The sequence below is a fragment of the Ambystoma mexicanum genome, chromosome 7p (assembly GCF_040938575.1).
Source record: "Ambystoma mexicanum isolate Mex_15411 chromosome 7p, UKY_AmexF1_1, whole genome shotgun sequence".
Taxonomy (NCBI): Eukaryota; Metazoa; Chordata; class Amphibia; order Caudata; family Ambystomatidae; genus Ambystoma; species Ambystoma mexicanum.
In genome coordinates, this window is record NC_090939.1 from 842,974,776 (window position 1) to 842,991,260 (window position 16,485).

Sequence of the window (16,485 nt, forward strand, 5' to 3'; positions counted from 1 at the left end):
CGTTTTCGGCTCCGGCCAGATGAACTGCCGAGATCGAAACTTCCTGCTGGATGGCCCAGAACTCGAGCTGCATCGCCTCCCTGCACAGAGGAAGTGACCCTGCCCCCCCTTTTTGTTGAGGTAGTGCATGGCCACTGTGTTGTCCATCAGGATCAGGACATTCTTCCCTCGCACAGACGGCAGAAAAGCCTTCAGGGCTAGCCTGACGGCCCTCAGCTCCAACAGATTGATATGGAGTCTGGACTCCGACGGAGACCAACGACCGCTGACTGTCAGCCCGTTGGCATGAGCTCCCCATCCCGTGAGGGATGCATCCGTCACGATCGTCACCTCCGGCCAGGGAAGCCAAAACGGAGCCCCCTTCATCAAGTGGCCTTCGACGGCCCACCACAGAAGGTCCCGGGCGACCGAGGACGGCACCTGAATCGAGTCCGACATCCTGCCGGAGGACTGCGACCATTGCGTCTTGAGTGCCCACTGCAAAGATCTCATCCGCAGGCGAGCCTCTGGCACCAGAAGAATGCAGGATGCCATGAGGCCGAGCAACCTCAAGAACTCGAATGCTGGGAGCGTCTGGGCATGCTCAAACTTGTGCACCATCTGCTGAATGTGAAGAGCCCTCACCTGGGGAGGAAAACACTGCCCCAGGGAAGTGTCGAGCACTGCTCCGATGTACTGGAGCCGCTGTGTTGGCGTCAAATGGGACTTCTTTAAATTGAGGGAGAAGCCCAGCCTGTGAAGGGAGCGACAGGTGACCGATAGATGATCCAGGACTTGCTCGGGAGAGCTCCCCCTGATCAACCAATCGTCCAGGTAGGGGTAGACGTGAATCCCCCCTTGCCTGAGATGCGCTGCCACCACCACCATGAGCTTGGTGAAAACCCTCGGGGCGGAGGTCAATCCGAACGGCAGGACCCGAAACTGAAAGTGCGAGTCGCCAACCGCGAACCTCAGGTACTTCATGTGCTTGGGATGGATCGGCACATGGAAGTAAGCATCCTTGAGGTCGAGTGACACCAACCAGTCCTGAAGCTGAAGGGCCTGGAGGACTTGAGAGAGAGTAACCATCTTGAACTTGTCCTTCCTGAGGAGTTTGTTCAAACCGCGCAAGTCCATGATGGGTCTCAATCCCCCGTCTTTCTTCGAAATCAAAAAATAAGGGGAATACCATCCCTTGTTCCTCTCCGCTACAGGCACCAGTTCTATGGCGCCTTTCTCCAGCAGGGCTTGAATTTCCTGCGCAAGGAGCGGATCCGGACACTGCAAAGAGAGGATCCCCGGTGGATTGTCGCAAGGCCTGTGCCGAAAAGGAAGACAGTAGCCGTGGGTGATGATCTCCAGAACCCACACATCTGAAGTAATGGCTTGCCACTCTACAAGATGCTGCGCCAGCCTTCCCCCAACCGGCGAACCATGGGACATGGCCTCACGACAGAGTGGGAGCGGCTGCGGCGTTACCTGAGGGCAAAGAGGCAACTGCCCGAGCGGCCTTGGCACCACGGGTACCCTGTCGTCCACCTCTGGTACCCCTGCTTTGGCCTCTTTGACTGCCAGCTCCTCTCGCTTTACTGAAGGATGAGTAATAGCGAAAGGAACCACCCCTCCACTGCTGTCCCCTAGGACGAAAAGGCGGAGGTTGGCGAACTGCAGCGCCCAACGACTTCGCTGCAGCTTTTGAGGTCTGCAACCTCTCAAGGCTCTCGTCAGCCTTGCTGCCAAAAAGGTGCTCACCGTCAAAGGGCATGTTGAGGAGCCGGGACTGCACATCAGGCGCAAACCCCGACTTCCGCAACCACGCAAACCTGCGTATCACGGTGCTCGCCGCCATGGACCTACTGACGCATTCAGCTAAGTCCAAACCCGACTGAACGGACTCACACATGGCATCCTTACCATCCTGGACCATAGCAAGGAAACCATCCCGTTCAACCCCTTCGGGAACATGTTCAGCCGCTAACGCAACACAGTTCCACAGAGTGTGCGTGAAACGTGACAAGGCACAAATGAAGTTGGCCGCCTGAAGCGCCATACCACCAGAAGAAAACACTTTCTTCGCCCAGCCATCAACACGTTTGTCGTCCCTATCAGGAGGGATGGTAGGGTACGACGCCTGCTTCGCCGGGGCCGTGGCCGCCTCCACCACCAAACTCTCCGGAGTGGGGTGCCTGGTCAAGTAGCAGGGGTCGCCACTGGCTGGACGGTATTTCCGCGACAAGGATCTGCCCACCGCCGGGAGACTCTCCGGAGCAGTCCAAGCCGCCGCCACCCTTCTCTGTAAAGCCATATGGAACGGCAGAACCGGGTCAGTTGGGGGACCAACATCAAGGATGTCCGTCAGATCATCCTGCACAAACTCCCCTGGGGGAGAAGACCATCCCAAGTACTCAGAAACCCTAGCCATAAGGCGCCGGTACGAGGAATCAGCATGAGAGCCAGGCTCAGGCCTACAAAACTCCACCTCCGGAGAGGTGTCCAGTCCACTGGCATCATGCAGTGACTGTCTCAACTCGTCAAACTGACTATGGCCCGAGACAATGTCATCCTGAACCTGACTAGGAACCAGGCCATCCGAATCCTCATCCGCCTCTGAAATATAGTCCAGGTGGCGAAAAGAAGGCACCCAAGAGTGCTTGCTCTTAACCAGAGCCTTCCTAGGGGGTTCTCCCGTGCCACGGGGTACCTCCGACACGAAAGGCGTCGATGGCGTTGAGCGAATCGGCGCCGGCGTCGAGAGAACCGGCATCGGCGCCGAGAGGATCGGCGCCGAGGAAATCGGCGTCGACGTCAGACGCAGCGCCTCCAGCATCGGCGGCGTCGACACAGCCCTCGAGGCCGGAGCCCCGAGCGTGTCCCTTGACGACCCGAGCGTCGACGGCCTCGACGACTTCCTCGAGGCCGGAGCCTCGAGAAAGCCTGTCGACGCCCTCGACGCCTCAGACGTCGATGTCTTCCTCGAAGACTTCACAGGTGCACACGGTCTCGAACGCGTCGAGGACCGGGACCTGGAACGGTCATGCGAGCGGTGTCTCTCGACCTCACACGACCGACCCCACTCGGGGGCGCGGACGGCGTAGTACCCTGCGACTCAAGAATCGCCAGCATTTTCTTCCCGAAGGAAGCCCATTCCTCCGGCGTCGCACGGCTGGTGGGGTAAGCGACGTGCCGGGCAGAGTCCTCCGAGGAGGACCTGGAAGACGACCGGTGTCGGCGCTTCCGAGAACGCCTCGAAGAGGCTGAGGAGTGGCGAGACCTACTCCTAGAAGGAGACCCACGAGACTTCCGACGATGACGCGGAGAGTCACCCCTCAAATCATCCGTCGAAAGCCCCGCAGACTTCGACTTCCTGGGCTTGGACACCCGACCTACCGACAATTTCTTCTTACGTTCTCGTAAGGCTTTGGACGTGACTGGCAGTCGATACAGTCATCCGTGTCGTGGGCCTCCCCGAGGCACCAGAGGCAGGCGTCGTGCGAGTCCGTCACCGACATCTTGGACCCACACTCCCCGCACTTCTTGAAACCCGGACGCGGGGTCGAAGACGAAGTAGAAGACATCTTCAAAGGATTTACACAAAACGAACAGGTTCGAAGAACCGAGAAGAACAGAACTCCAAAGAGTCGAGGCGTGAACCGAGAATCACGAAGCAACACGTTCGCGGAAAAAACGGAACTGAGGCTATGGGCGTCGTGCGTCCTACTTATCACATCGGATGACGTCGGACGTCGGAGGAGGTCCTCGACGACGGCGCATCGACGTCATCGACGCAGGCGCCGAAAAAGTTTCCGAAGCAGCACAGCTGTGGTGATTACATGTCATAGATATGGAATACGTCGGAGGACCCAATCCCCTCGAAATGTTGTTTCAGCATCTGACAGCTGTGTAGTGGTGCAAGTACACAGTTTTGTTACTCATTCCAGAAGCTATTAACATGAAGAATTAATATACCGTTATTTTGTAATTGGTTATTTATAACATTCTTAATACCCAGAGGTTTCTAAGCATGGACCCAGCTGATTGAACCTGTGTTGCTCCACGTCGTCTTGCATCAAAGGCGAGAGCGTTGCCCCCCGCGAGCTATCTGCCCGACATATTTAATTTCCACGCAGCCCGAAAGTGCTGCAACTAATGTGTGGCTGGTCTATAGATGTTCAAATAATTAAGCCCTCAAGAAAAAGGGCCACTCCCAATCAGGCTTCATTGTAGTTACATGGAACATGGTGCGTTGCCCAGAACAGAGATTTCATCCACAGCACTGCACTATGAGAAGGTCTGGCTCTTACAAACTCAAATGACTGTCTTATGCCCTAGGGGAACAAGCCCTACAAGAGCAAGGTAGGTAGGGAACCCCCCCCCTCCCACCAACCACACAGGCACCTGTCCTTCCCAGCCTTCTCTTCGCATCTCTTGCACGATCACTTACCCCCTCCAGTGCTTTGGGTAGTATTAGGTTGTGAGCCTCCATCTCGAATGCACTGCGAGAAGCTACTCTGACTCAGCTGATCCATGGTCCCTCCCAACGGGAGCGAATGCCTCTAGAAGCCTTCACCTCACAGGGGCAGTACACAGGACTAGAAAGGCTTCCGAGGCATATCACCAAAAGGCAGTGTGCCTGTAGCTCAAGAGAACTACTATCACACCACTGCCACACTAGCCATGCGTGCCCTCAAAAACAAGGTTATGAAAGGGTGATCGCATCTTACGCGGCATCAATTATAAAGTCTAAATTGAGCGGCCACGTAACAGGGGGAATACAGATTGAACGAGGCATCCAACAAGGATGCCCATTACCCCCATTCTTGTTCATCCTCAGTGTAGAACTCTTTGCTAAGAGCATAAAAGCTAATTTAGAAGCAAAGTATAACATGTTTGCCAATTATATCTTTTTGATCTTGGCCAGGCTAATAACATCGCTGATGATCTATAAAAAGAACTACTTGACGTCAAGTTGGTGTCAGGCCAATGAGACTAAATCAGAAATGCTAGACATTAATCTCAGCAACACAGACTGCAATGCAATAGTAGCAGTGAATTAGTGTGGGTTGCGGGGGCAAAGGGAAGAGTAATACCTCCCGGTACGGATTTCCATAACAAATCTATACAGTTCCATCTACCCAGCACTATGATTTATTGAGGGCAGGCATGATAAGATAGAGAAAGCTGGTAATATCATGGCTCGGCAGAATTAACCTACTGGAAATGCATCTTCCACCCAAACTATCATTTTTTTTCAGCACTCCCCATCCACTTTCCCAAGCGATAGTTCTTTAAATTGGATAAGGAGAGGGCCTTTATATGGAAGGAGAACAAAAAACTAGGATTGCGAAGAGGGCAGTCACTTCTGACTGCGACCAGAGTGCGTTAGGGTGCCCAAATCTCTGTAGCTACTATATTGCTTTGCAGTTTACGTACCCTATGGGAAGGGACCAAAGGTTGATCAAAGAAACCGTAGTTACTGGATAGTGCTTGATATGTGGAATTTAATCTGGTGGCCTAAAGAATCCAAGTCCTACTTCACATATATTATCCCAGCTGCTCACTCAGTATTTGAGGTTTGGGATCTGCTAACTGTAAAGGTGGCGGCTCTCTTAAAACTCTTATTTGGTAATCTTGATTTCTTATCAGGATTGGTAAAGGGTTTATTCCTGCAGTGGAAAGCTGGAAATGGTCTGTGGCTCTCAAATATTTTTAAAAGGTGCATGATAAAGTTATTTGAGGAATGCAAAGAGATGTGTAGGGTGAAAGACAGCCAAGTGGAAGTATTTACAGCTTGCACCCTGGGTTTTACAAAAAGGTGTAAGAGGTAGCTACTAGATCCATCAGACCATTTGAAAATTCCCTCAAATCATTTGCAGACAACATAGGCAGTATATCACAATTGTATGAAGTGCCCGCCTCTGTTTTGCATCTGCCAACATGGAATTATCAGGAGTGATGGGCAAGAGACATGAGTGGACCACTTTCAGGTGAGGTATGGTCTAAGATCTTGTTGAGAGCTAAAGCATAATCCTCCTCCGCACATTAATGAGATTTCGGATAGGTGTTGGAGGAATTGTGACAGGAGGGGGATCACTAATCCATGTGTGGTGGTTGTGGCTGGTTTTAGGTCTTCCTTCTGGAGAGCAGTGCTTCACATGTTGGGGAGTGTTGTAGGGAGGAACGTTCATGTAGGACCCGGAGTGATTCTTTTATACATTCCGCTGGATGATATATATACCAAATGTACACAACAATGAGATGACGGATCTCGTTCTACTTAAGGAGGCCAAAATAACAAAGGCGGAGCACTGGGGGCGAAGGAGGAGACCAGTTTACCAAACAAATGGCTAGTTAAACTTCAGCAATTAATGGCTATGGAAGGTTTATCAGCAGTATTGCAACAGGGGACTTACGATTTTGAAGAACTTGGCAACAACTTAGATTATATGGCCACAAACAAGAAGGATCTCTTCTGCAATTTCAGGCTTAGAGCTTTGCAATTATCTGGTCCCCAATAAGTATTGGATTGTAAAGGTTTACAAACTAACAAGTATTCTTTAAAGTACCAGCCGTAAAAAAGTTTACATAGATGTTTTTGGCTTTTGTATTCAGGAGGTTTCAGAAATGGATGCAAAGCTTGTTGAAGAAAGTTCTTTAAATGTGAACCGTAAAATGAATAAATTGTGTTTGGAAAAAAAAAAGTCAATTATAGGGGTTTGCTGTCATTTATACTTAATATGGTGCTTTGAGATCAGGACCAGTGTGAAATAGGTGAATATTCATACACAAATCAGATTCCCTGAAATTCGCAGAGCCTTTAAAGAGGTGCAGCAAGGCATTGAATATCATTGCAGTACATTTTCAAATATTTACAAATGGGTAATTTCTGATCTTTTATGCATTTCATAGGAAAGATGACGGATAACAAACCCCCTTCCAATGTCCCAGTGATAACAGTTTATTCACTCCATTGAAAGAATTACTTCGCTTATGTACAGTAACAAAAGTAACATTTTACAATTTCTGCCTCTACCTATGGTGTGGTGGTAAACTTGGGAGGATATTCAGGATAGAAATCTGAGATGTAATCCAGAGGTATTTGATTCTGGCTATATTCCCATGGAATACCACAAGAGGTCAATATACCTCTCAACCTGTAATGGAGAGGGAGATGAAGCACGGCAGGAAGATAACGACGGGTGGCATTTGGCAAGCACAGTCCTCTTACCATTTGCTCTGACCCTGTAATCGGGCCCTAAAGGTTTGTCACAATTGGTGCTACAAAAACGTCAAAGCAAATACAAATGTAAAACTCATATATACAGTCCATCGTGTCAGAGCTAATAGTAAAGGTGCAGTGGAATGCATCAGCAGCACTTCAAACCTTCTAATATGTTGAAGAATTGCATTTCAACAGGCAACATCACCAGAACAGAACAGTCAAGCGGGAGCCTAGTGGCCGAAAGACATTCATCCGATAGCTGCCAACTGTGACTGTCCTGGATGGCAAATAACAGTTAAGCTAAAATCACAATATTCTAGGTGTGGGAGTCGTTACCAGAATGGTGGGGATGGCAATGCTAGGTAAATATTGTTCCTCCTTGTTTTGTTGCCAATTCTTGATGGACCAACAAACCAATCAAGGCCTAATTTCATGAAGGATGTTTGTTTCTGACAACTTATGCAATTTACTATGTTTTGAGTTACTGCTGAGCATTGGCTCTTTTTTAATACAAACATGTAGATAAAGTATGAATCCAAAAATTGTGCTGGACAGGAAGATCTTGAGCTTTGTGAGAACTAACCTTGGTGCCTCTTCCACCACTTTTTGATTTCTTCTTTGAATTGAACACTCTCGTTCATTCAGCCACAGAGCATTGCCATGTTTATCAGCCAAAACCTGCAAAAATTGTAAATGATCATGAGATTGGCAAGAGAATGTGTTTTAAACAGATTCAGCGGCTAGAACAGCATATTTTGGGGGGCGTTTGGATTGGTGTCAGGGCCATTGGAGGGAGCATAGGGAGGCTACTGGGGGCAAAGGCTAGAAAGTCCTCACTTAATTTTATAAATATATAGAGGGCACCAGTTAAACTGTGCGACATCCCTACTCCCAACAACAAAGATTGCACATATATTTTCGAAAACAAATCAGAACACCATTCATAATTCAATTTTAAAAATCCAGCATTTTAAGCTTACAAGTGCATTATCAAAATACTTTCTTGACCAATCTCCAATAAAAACAAATTTTAATTTGTTAATATAACTATTTACAGCAAACCCAAGTACATGTCTTAAAACACATTAAAGATAAATTCATGAAAGCTATTATACTAGTCATTACAAACACGACTGAGCTGATTTGTCTAATTTCTTTCAATCAGGGTAACAAATGGTTCACAGAGGAAATAGCATTTCATCTTTTATATATTTTGGCTATGCACTGCATAGCAAAATATATCACATTCTTGCAAATTAAAATTAATTAGTAAATGCAAAGATGTGCTGGCCAGGATGCAGCAATAAATGCTCATTACTAATATCTACCTCCACGATCCCAGGTTTTGCAAGAGTAAAATTCCTGGCATAGAAGGCAAAGCAATCATGCGCAAAACTGTGCCTCTAAATGCTGCATTTCCAAGACATCAGTTCTTGTAAGTGGGGGTGCTTTCTATGGCTACCTTGTTATATAAAGATTCAACAAACCTCTGACATGAATGCTATATTTTCAGGTCAAAGGAGCCCAAAATACATTTGCTCCATTTTCTTTTTTTACAGGCTAAAGCCAGATTAAATAGACGTTAATAGGGGGGCTTCTAATTAAATCCTAATTTTCATTTTAGGAGCACAGACCTAACCCCAAAAGACAAAGGAGAACTCTATACAGCGCAAAAACTTGGAACAACCAAACCCATCTGTAATAATAGAGCTAAAGGTAGGGCAACTAATCCAAGATTGCTTACACAAGCTCAATCGAGAGTCAATCTGGATGGTTGAAGGGTTGGGTAAATCAAGTGGTTTGTATCCATTTATTTTTTTTTATAACAGTTTTGTAATGCCTAGCCCCTGGGGCATCACAGCGTTTAGTACAATAGACCGTGATAGCCAGTAAACAGTTTCTAGGCAGTGAAAGAGCAGTAGCAGACACAGTTCAATCATATTCGTTGAAAAGCCAAGATTTGACCCGTTTTTTTTAGGCAGGGTAAGATTGTCTGTTCCTAATGGCAGACGGAAAAGAGTTCCAGAGCATAGGAGCTGTAACACAGAAGCCGACACCCCCTGCTCTTAAAGCAGGGAGGGTGCAGAGAGATAATAGACCTGTATCGTAATGATCGCACTGGGGCTCTCTGGGTGATGCAGTTGTTAAGGTAGTGGGGGTGCCTCATTGTAAATGCACTGGTGAGCATTAGTCAAAGTTTTAAAGTCAAGACTAGCTTTGATTGGTAGCCAGTGGGCTTCCCGTCTGGTTGCAGAGATTTGGTCAGGTCGGTTCAAGTAGACGGCAGCACAAAGAGCTTTATTCTGCAGAAGTTGAAGTTTTGCCAGATTGGATGCCGAAGTGCCCATGAATACAATTTTGCAATAGTCCAGTTTGGGGAGTATGAGTGCTTGTGCGAGAGTGAGGCATTTACTCTGGGAAAGGGATTGCCTGCCCAAAGAGTCTGGCAGGGCAGTCAGTGGCGGAAGCAACTGCATTTATGTGCATGGTCATTGTCAGGTCAGCTTCAAGGTGAACACCCAGTGTTTTGACTTGAGGAGTTTCGTCTTTGTCATTTAGGCAAAGATTATGGGTGCGTATCAAAAAATTGGACCATCAAGGGGCTCACATCGGAGTAATCCCTTATTACTATTATCACACATTAATGGACTCAGATTAATCAGTTTTATAGTTTTTTTGTATTATCTAAAATACCGATTCTGTTTGTTTGCCCTCATATCAGAATCTTGAACTAGAACTTAAAAATGTGTTGCAGATGAAATATTTCAAACGTTATTCCATTTTCCTGGACCGCAAAAACGTTTTATTTTTTTTAAATGATGTGTTCCATTTACGAAACACGGTTGATCAGAGTACCGTAGTTACTCAGGATATTCTCCTGTACACTATGTGCAAGTCTTAAAGATAATTTTTGGACTTGATTCAAGGTGCAGAGTTCAATCTTCGTCCTTTTCTTCAAGAGGATCACTATCTGACCTTCCATTGAGTTTTTGTGATTTGTCACTCGTTTGTCGGGTCGAAAAAGAAGCCTACCGGTTTCAGTGGTATTGAAGGGGCCCCTGAGGGACACTCACATATGGAAACAAGGCACAATCACCACACACAAACTAATACGCCAGACACAAGGTTGTATTCCCAAAATCTAGGGTTTATTGCAAAGCAAATAGTCTCAGTTGGCCAACTGGGTCCCACGCCCCGCAACGTGCGTTTCCAGACGCCGGGGGACGCAAGAGAGGGAGAATCATACAAGTTACATATATACAAATCAAGCATCTTGTAATCAGTTGTGACACATCCAATACCGCCCCTAATACATTTTCTTTGAATTGGGCACGATGATTGACAATGGTGACGAGTATGGCACCTTCGAACATTCATTTAGCAACAGTTTGCAATTTTTCACGAGCCTACTGACGCAAGTCTTTCTTTAAAAGAACACAATGCTTCTGTTCTTGCAAGCAAGCTGCGTGCAGGTGAGAGACACATTCCAGGCCTTGCTATCTCCTAGTTTCTATTCGTGTAATGGGGGTCAACTTGCTCGCCAGGGCTCTACAGCACTCAGGAAAGGGGGGCCGCAAAGAAGAGCATAATTCAAGTCATTTAATGTTCGCTTCTAGCACTTCTACTGTGTTTTTGAGACTAACTGGCACCTGTGGACTGATTAGGATGCCTTGCTGCTTACTTCCAAGGCTATGCGAGGGAGGAGACCGGGCATTTCTGTCTGGGTTGCTACGTTATGTTTCAACATGTCTCTCGCGGCCTTGCGTTATGCACTAGTAAAGCAGAATAATATTTCAGCAAAGCAGTTTAACAGAAGGCAAAAAGCAAACGTTAGAGAGAAAACAAAATGGCGATTTCAGTCACCTTAAAATGGCCGCACTTTAGTCAAGCTTATGGCAATATATTTCTAATACTAAACACATGAGGCGGTTTTTATTCGGCCAACAAAATACATTGCGTTACAATCGAGGGGTGTCTACTTTTTCTGGACTGACAAACCCTCCTTTTGGCCGTATGCCAAACGCCTCATCCATACATTGCATCCTCCTCTGACCAAGTATCTGATTCTGATTCTTGTATACTATCGGTCTCCTTCTCATTGTCATCAATATCGATTGACATGAATTATTTTACTGTCTTTGATTCATCATTACCATGAGTACTTAATTTACTAGTGCTCTTTTTTCTCATCATCTGGACACATCCCTCGCTTATTTCAGTGCATATTATAGGTAAGCAGTGTATGCAACAGCAACATGTCATGAATATTCCTAGCACTGCTACTAGGATCGCAAATAATTTCCATCCCCATGAATATAATATCGCCCAGAACCAGGAGCCTATATCCCAACCCCCCTTCTTAGGTATGGAGTTCAGAACTCAAGACGTGCAATTTGCTTATCGCCTCAAAAATCGTAGGGGAGGAGTCATTTACAAATACACAACACGCTGATCCCACGATTTCGTAAACACCACCACGATCAACCAGGATTACATCAAGAGCCATTCTATTTTGAAGTGTCATTAATCTAATCCCTTTCTCCTCCAATGTCATGTTGTATAATATATCTGTTGTTCCATTTATTGTTTTCTCCAAGATTCTGGATAGTTGTATATTATAGGAGTTTATTGCTTGGGCCATAAATGGTACAAATAATTTTGCTACGTCTTCCGCAATCAATCCTCCTTCATTACTTCTCGGTGGCCTAGATCTAGATAGTTTGGCTATGTGTGTTTTTAAAAGAAACCCTCCGAAGAACAAAAGTCCTAAATAGCAAGTTTGTCCCCAGTTTCTAGGCAACCAGGGATACGCTTTTTCTCCACAGATAAAATACACAGGATCACCTACATATACAGGTTCTACTTCCCCATCAAGAATCGCTATATTCATGCATCTAGTGAATGTCCCTACTGAATAGGAGCCTTTCTTTTCTAAGCAAAAAGGCACAGAACGTGGGCTGTAATTTACTGTATAGGAGGGGGGCACTGCATCTTTATTTCCTTCTAATCTCATATGAACTGAAACGTGATTACAGATGATTTATATGGTGCAAACAATCTATCTTGTGGCATAAGTTTGGAAGGTGTAACTTTTGGTGTCATTATTCGTGCCCTATGAAATATGGAGCAACCTACAGGTTTCATGATTTTCTCTTCAAATTCATTCATGTTTGTGCTATCTAATTGACCCGTTTCACTTTTATTCCATTTCCCATAATATAAGGCACTTCGAGATTCACTGCATGCAGAACTCAATGTCAGTGGCTGCACGTACCAACCTATGCCTTTACCACCATGCTGTGGCAAACGGGCACACACCCAACAATTATTCTCTCAGAATTGAATGTGTCATATTATTTATATGCAGTAATGTATTGTTACCATATCCTTCACTATGTCTTTCTTCCATTGGGGACAGAGTGTAGGTAATTACATGAACCGGGCTTTCAGTAGTGGAGATGTTTCTTACAGGCAAGAGAACTTCTAATGGGTGCATTTCCTCTAAATACCATAATACCAGTACTGTCATTATTGGGGCTATTATACTCATCATACACATGACTATTGTTAAAATCAGCATACAATTTTTTTCGGCAATTCTTTGTGTAATTTTCCAGTTTCCATGTTTAACTCATTATCAGCAGTGGTGCAGGAGTGGGCAAAAGCTGGTTCCGGCATTTTCCTCTCACGGTTCTTCTTCTCCAACAATGTTCGTCGTGAATATCTCTTCTTGCTGCACTCGTTCGAATGTCAATAAGTTCGGTAATTGTCCACAGTCTATTCTGCCAGTTCTTAGCAGCCTGGATTGCTATACGTTGGGCAAGATCTCTGTGCATTTACACATTGCCCAAAGAACTCCGGAGCAGTTATCAATTGCCTTCATACCATGTGAGCCCCCCTTGTCCGGGAGGGGTGATCTGCACAAGCATTTTTATTTTTTAGCACCGAGGAGCCTCGTTTTTCTTTTTGGCTGTCCGATTTGCACAACCCTCACGCCGCTCTCCTCTAGGCCTCCGGTTCCTACTTCATCCGAAAATAGGAAACAGAGGCAACAAATATCAAAAGAAATGTAGATTTGATCACTCCTTCTTTCGAGGCCGTAAATTGTACCGCCTTGCTCCTGGTATCGTGTGATCAATGAATAGTGCGGATGCACTTCCAGACTCAAGCTCGGAGTCAGCCTGTGGCACAATGACAGATGATGGTGGGCGCCAAAGTGGTACACGTTTTGTGTCAGCCAGCAGTGATGCAGGTTCTGCTGGACAACGTTGGGGCACTCTTTGTCCTTCCTCTTTTACAGCAATCCTTTCGGGCTTTGTTTCAGGATTAGGCAGATTTTTTGTGGCAAAGAACTGGCAACCGTTTCTTTCGTTTCTGGGACCGCTGTCTCTCTCTGGTCGTCTCGATCAGGCAGTTTCTCAGACGGTGACGGGACCTTTTTAGCATGCGGCGCATGAATCCACGCTTTCCTCCCGTCAACTCGAATTGCGGTCTGCGTGGTCAATAGGATCAAGAAGGGTCCACGCCACCTTGGTGCAAGCGATGTCTTCCTTTCAAAGTTTTTAACTAGTACCCAATCTCTGGGTTCCAGTGCATGCCCCGTACCAGTATACCGGATTGGTAATGCCTCCTGCACCTGCTGATGAATCAAATGCCATTTTTGTTTGAAAATATTACAATAAATGCAGAGCACAGGGTATTCAAGCTCCCTCAATCGTTTCGGCTGTGGTGCACACCAAACATTCGCCGGTCTCCCCATGACTATTTCATATGGGGAGAGCCCGGTCCTTGCCTGCACAGATGTGCGCATGCACAGTAACGTATTGGTAATATGTCTACCCAACTTAACTTGTTTACTGTGGATATTTTGCTTATTTTGGCCTTCAAAATGACATTGTGGCGTTCAATAAGACCAGCACTCATGGGGTGTCAACAATGGAATCGCTTATCAAACTGGAGACCTGCGCACATCTGTAATATCACTGCGCCCACAAAATGCGGACCATTATCTGACCATATGACACGGGGCAGACCAAAACGGGAGAACTACTCCTTCAACATTACTTTTGCTGTGCTCATGGCGGTACAGTCTTTCAATGGATATGCTTCCACCCACTTACTGAATGCACATATGACCACTAGGACATACTTCAAGTTTTGGCATCTCTCCATCTCTAGGAAATCAAAATGGATTACCTCGAATGGCATAGAGGGAGGGCCGAAGCTGCCTGTTCGGGCCGAAGCTGCCTGTTCGGAGTCACCGTTCCCTTCCCCACATTGTGTTGTAGGCACGTGCTACAGTTCTGAACCAGCCGCTCTGCATTTTTCTTTATGTGTGCATTATCCCATGTTGAACTATCTTTATGGCACAAATATGAGTAGGGCTGTGGGCCATCGTCACCATTGCAGTTACATAGGAGTTGGGCAGCATCCAGTTCCTACTCTTCTTGTCCACCCAGCAACCTTCTAGATCTAATTCAGCAGAGCCTTCAGCCCACCCTTGTATTTCATCATCAGTGGCTTCTGCCTGCATTTCTTTGACATTAGCAATTCCATTCTCTATCATGCAGGGCACCTCCTCAGACTGTACTGTCAACATTTTGGTATTTAAATCAGTGGCAGTTTGCTTCGCAATTCTGTCTGCAAATGCGTTTCCCTCTCCCACTTTACATGTTACTTTTTTATGCGCCTCGCATTTCACTATTGCTAGGTGCTTCGGACACGTAAGTGCAGACAGCAATCGTACAATCAAAGGGCCATGTTGGATTCTGGCCCCATGCGATGTCAGATAACCTCTCTCGGCCCAGAGTCGGCCAAAGTTATGAACCACGCCAAAGGCGTATTGGCTGTCAGTATATATGTTTACACTCGATTTTCAGAAATCTCACAGGCTCTGGTTAAGGCTATTATCTCCGCTGCTTGCGCAGAGTTGTAGGGGATTCTTTTACTTTCCACAATACTCTTCAACGTGGTGATAGCATAGGCAGCAGTTGATGTGCCATCAGGTAACTCTCCATCTGACTCCGTTAGTGGTTTGTCTGTTAAATCAATTCTTTCCTTCGTTTCTTCCTCAGTAACCATTAAACAATCGTGGGGAGGTGATTAATTCTCACCAAGTCCTTCCGTGGGCAGTGGCATTAATTCTGCAGGATTCAAAGCGCTACACCTCATAATTTGGATGTGTGGCGCAAAAAGGACAATTTCGTATCTAGTCAATCTAGCAGAGGTGAGGTGTTGCGTCTGCGTTCTATTTAATAGAACGTCTATGGCATGTGGCACCATCAAAATTAAGGTGTGCCCCAATACCATCCCTTCTGTTTGTTTCACTGACGCAGCAGCCGCTGCAACAGCTCGCAAACATCGTGGTAATGCGCGCGCTACAGGGTCCAACGCAGAAGAAAAATAGCTGCATGCCCTATTTCTTCCACCTTGTTCCTGTGTCAAAACAGCCAATGCGCAGCCTTCACTCATGTACAAACAATCTGAAAATGTTCTCATAATTTGGTGTGCCCAAAACTGGAGCAGAACACAATGCAGTTTTGTGCAGATCAAATGCTCTCTGACATTCTTCATTCCACTGCAAAGGCATCACAACATCCTTTTTTGTCAATTCCACCATTGGCTTCATAATCGAAGCAAAATTCACAATCCACTGCCAACAATAAGAAGCCATGCCTATTATAGCTCTGACTCCTTTTTGTGTTTTTGGAATAGGCATACCAGAAATGCTTTCTATCCTCTCTGGCGTCAGTCTTCTCCCTTCTCTCGAAAGCAGGTAACCCAAATATACCACCTCCTTTCGACAATATTGGAATTTCTTTAAGCTCGCTTTGTGGCCATGCGCTGCTAAGTGTGTTAATAGTAAAACAGTGCTCTTTTTACAAATCTCCTCTGTATCTGCGGCGATCAATAAGTCATCTATATACTGTAACAATACACAACCTGCCGGTAATTCTAGCATGTCTACCTGTTCTTTCAATGCTCTGCTGTAAATACTCTGACTCTGTGTAGCCCTGTGGAATGCGTGTGAATGATCGTCCTCCTAACGTGAAGGCAAACAGATATCTACTTTCTTTGTGTACTGGAATATTGAAAAAAAACATTTTTCAAATCAATAACACTAAAGTATTCTGCCGAGGCAGGAATCATTGTCAAAATTGTGGTAACGTCTGGAACCAATGGAATTGAGGATCTACTACCTTGTTTAATGCACGCAGATCAATTATGAAACGATATGGTACCTCCTTACCTCCTTTTTTATACACCGAGAGGATGGGACTCTTGCA

At 46.1% G+C, this 16,485-nt stretch overlaps 1 protein-coding gene across 1 annotated transcript in view; it reads right to left on the reverse strand.

Annotated features, from left to right (window-relative positions):
• PCCA (propionyl-CoA carboxylase subunit alpha) overlaps positions 1-16,485 on the reverse strand; it is a 3,020,006-nt gene that overhangs the window by 1,869,158 nt on the left and 1,134,363 nt on the right. Inside the window, exon 11 of the mRNA XM_069637005.1 lies at positions 7,782-7,876. Within this exon, the coding sequence (XP_069493106.1) occupies positions 7,782-7,876 (95 nt within the window). The remainder of the gene's footprint in view (positions 1-7,781; positions 7,877-16,485) is intronic.